General features: G+C 42.9%; 1 protein-coding gene across 1 annotated transcript in view; it reads right to left on the bottom strand.

Annotated features, from left to right (window-relative positions):
- Positions 1-1244: 1244 nt before the first annotated feature.
- SPMAP2L (sperm microtubule associated protein 2 like) overlaps positions 1245-3654 on the bottom strand; it is a 50082-nt gene continuing 47672 nt past the window's right edge. Inside the window, exon 8 of the mRNA XM_059396391.1 lies at positions 1245-1428. Coding sequence (XP_059252374.1) covers positions 1249-1428 — 180 coding nt within the window. The 3' untranslated portion in view covers positions 1245-1248. The remainder of the gene's footprint in view (positions 1429-3654) is intronic.

Genomic DNA, 3654 nt, shown 5'->3' with positions numbered 1-3654 from the left:
TTAAAAACATCTGGATCGTAATATATAATATGCACAGGAGACCTGAAATGGGGGAAAAAGAATGTGACCTGAAAAAAAATGAACAGAAAATGGAACTATGGTATTATTCTGTTTTGATTTTTCATAAGTGCCCCATGAAACAGGTGTCAGGACCCCCATGGTACAGATAAGGACGTGAAGGCTCAGGGAAGTTATAATAATGACCTGTGGTCAAATCCCGATTCATCTATCTATCAGATTCCAAAGCCCTGGCTCTTTCCACAGAAAGTTAATTCTGGAAATTTTTCAATAATCTGACAATGTGAAAACAAGCCCAGCAGTCCGATGGTGGCCTAAAAGAAATCAAATTTTTGAAGTTCCCACCCGTAGCACCTTCCCACCAAATAATAGCTTTGCCACTGGGGTAGACCCTGACACCGTTATCTTATTCTTCCCTTTCCTTTGTCAATGAACAGAGAAAGAGCTTCATTTCATTGCTGTTGAACTTTATTTCTTTAAAAGGCAAAACACGTTATAAAAATATAAAAAGATTATATAAGAATGAACATAGTCCCAGTTCCCCAAGCTGAAGACTTCTAAGACTCTTTCAGCTTCTCCTAGGTCTTCGTGACGATGCTTAAAAGGGGGATCAGGCATCATCTCATAAAGGAAACAATATGACCTGAGATTCAGGCAAGTTAAGAAATCTTCTAAAAAGTAAACAGGAATTAGAGTCCCTTTCTTCTTTGTGGAACGTATTATTTATTTCAAGTAGGTCATAAACACACACGATGCAAAGATACGGAAAAACACAAAAGCTCTGTTAGGTAAAAGAGTAAATCTTTCTCCCATCCCCGTTCCCTTGGGCTCCCCAAGAGCAAGCGTTGTTACTAGACTCTTGCATACTTTTCTGAGATATTATAGGCACATGCAAGCAAACATATGGCACATACCTGTTTTCTTAGAACATTCTTAGCATTGTGTGCTCTGTTATGTACTTGTATCACCTAACAATATGTTAGATAAATAGTCCCATATCCATCCTTAGAGTTGTTTCCTAGATTAAGAATCAGTACTCGTCCATTAACCCTTTAACTGCTGTCTTATATTTATGGTAAGACCATAGATTTGTCACAATCAATATAACAGGTGATATGTTTTTGAACATTTCTTGTATTTCTATGATTATTTTCTTCGGTCTTATTAGGTTAATTTTCCCCCCTCCCTCACACCCCCAGCTTTCCTGTCCCATCTTAGTGATAAATTAACCTACCTTTTATTTGGATTGGCTAGTTCTTGAATTCTGGGAGATAGCTTGCAATGGATAGCAGCATAAGATACTGGCCAGTGGGCATCACGGTCAGGTCGATAATCTCGATGAAGAGGCCTGGCCTTAGCTAGAGCTATTATTCGAGGGGTAGGTTTGTATAGCAAGGCAGCACGGGGTATCTATAGTAGAAGAACAAGACACGAAAATAGATCCCAATTTTCCCATCTCTCTCTCTTTACAATGATTGCCCTAGTTGAATCACCATCCAGGATTCTTTCCTGGATCACTGCAGCAGACTCCTCATTAGTCTCCTGTTTCCATTTTTGCTCTGTACGATCTAGCCTTCACATACCAATTACTGAGGGAGAGAATGAGCATTTTAATGAGAGCAGTCCATGAGCCAGACAGTGTTCTAAGTGGGGCACCTACATCATTCCAGCTAATCATCATAATAACCCTATGAGGTATGTACTTTCTGAAGCCCAAGTCAGATTATGTCACTCTCGGGGTCCAGAACCTTTCAACGGTTTCCCATTTTGCTGTGAATAATATTTAGACTCCTTATTGAGTCTCCTAGAAGGCCCCACGTGACCTGACTGCTATCCCATTCCTCTGACCTCATCTCCCTCCCCTCCCCACCTTTATCACGATGAGCCTTGCCACACAAGGCCCCGCAGGCCCAGCCCTTTCCACCTTGGGACTTTTGCACCCGCTAGCTCTTCTGCTTGAAATCCTCTTCCCTCAACGGTGTCATGGCTGCCTCTTCCTCATTCAAGCCTCTAGACTCAAACATCACAGTCTCAAGGACATCCTCACTATCCAAAATACATCAACCTTTCTGAAAACCTCTACAGAACACTTACTCAATCTTCTTTTTTTTTTTTTTTAAAGATTTTATTTATTTATTTGACAGAGATCACAAGTAGGCTGAGAGGCAGGCAGGGAGAGAGGAGGAAGCAGGCTCCATGCTGAGCAGAGAGCCCGATGCGGGGCTCAATCCCAGGACCCTGGGATCATGACCTGAGCCGAAGGCAGAGGCTTTAACCCACTGAGCCACCCAGGCGCCCCTCAATCCTCTTTATAGTACATACCAACACCCTACTTTGTGCACTTATCTCTTTGTTAGTATGTTTATTGTCTGCTTTTCCCCATTAGAATTTAAACTTCTTGAAAGAGGTACATGTTTGCCAAAAGCTAGAGTAAGTGCATAACTGGTGTGGAATATATGTTGATTGACTGACTGATCAACTCCTTCTGCTCTTACTTTGAAAATCACACCTGCCAGGTTGCCTTTCTTTCTTTTTTTTTTTTTTTTAAGATTTTATTTATTTATTTGACAGAGAGAAATCACAAGTAGATGGAGAGGCAGGCAGAGAGAGAGAGAGAGGGAAGCAGGCTCCCTGCTGAGCAGAGAGCCCGACGCGGGACTCGATCCCAGGACCCTGAGATCATGACCTGAGCCGAAGGCAGCGGCTTAACCCACTGAGCCACCCAGGCGCCCAGGTTGCCTTTCTGTTACGTTGCTGTATCGGTGAAACTGGAAGGATGACATGGAGCCCCTGGTCTCTCTCTCTTAAATGCTCACTCGAAAGAATCACGATGGATAAAAACACCCCCTCCGCAACCCTGAAAGTACTATTTTGCATTGGTACAGACTTGTTTTGGGTTCTAAGAGTATGATTATCCACAGTGGTATCACTTTTTTAAAAGATTTTTTGCATAAACTCCCAAACAAACCTAGCAACCAAAGAAAAACAACTGTAGCCCCATTTTGTACTCCAAAAAAACTGAAAATAAAGTGATTTGTCCAAGGGCCACAAGGCAGGTCATTTTAGCAAACGCAAATCCTGAGGGGTTTTGAATCCCAGGCTAGTTTTCTTTCCTAACAGAACTGCATATTATATCCTCAGTTCTCAGAGGGTAAAATTTATCCAACCTCCTTGGCAACATGGTCACTAGATATTTACTGAAAATTAAGTGGGGACTGGGCACCGAGTTGGCACTACAATGAATAGAGGGGAGTGTCAAGGAGAAAGAGGGAGGGAAGCCACTGAGTGTGCCAGGCTCTATGCTGAGCACCAACGCCTTCTCAATGATTTCAGACCGCAACAGTCCTCCCAGTGTTACCATTATAATCTCTCTGCTCACCTTGCTTCACCCAGCTTCAAGGTCATCCCCACTTCAAGATTTTGTCACGTGCTCTTCCCTTTACTAGAATATTCTTTTTTTTTTTTTAAGATTTTATTTATTTATTTGACAGAGAGAGATCACAAGCAGGCAGAGAGGCAGGCAGAGAGAGAGAGAGGAGGAAGCAGGCTCCCCGCCGAGCAGAGAGCCTGATGCGGGACTCGACCCCAGGACCCTGAGATCATGACCTGAGCCGAAGGCAGCGGCTTAACCCACCT

This window comes from Mustela nigripes, chromosome 1 (assembly GCF_022355385.1).
Source record: "Mustela nigripes isolate SB6536 chromosome 1, MUSNIG.SB6536, whole genome shotgun sequence".
NCBI lineage: Eukaryota > Metazoa > Chordata > Mammalia > Carnivora > Mustelidae > Mustela > Mustela nigripes.
This window is presented reverse-complemented; position numbering and strand designations above follow the sequence as displayed.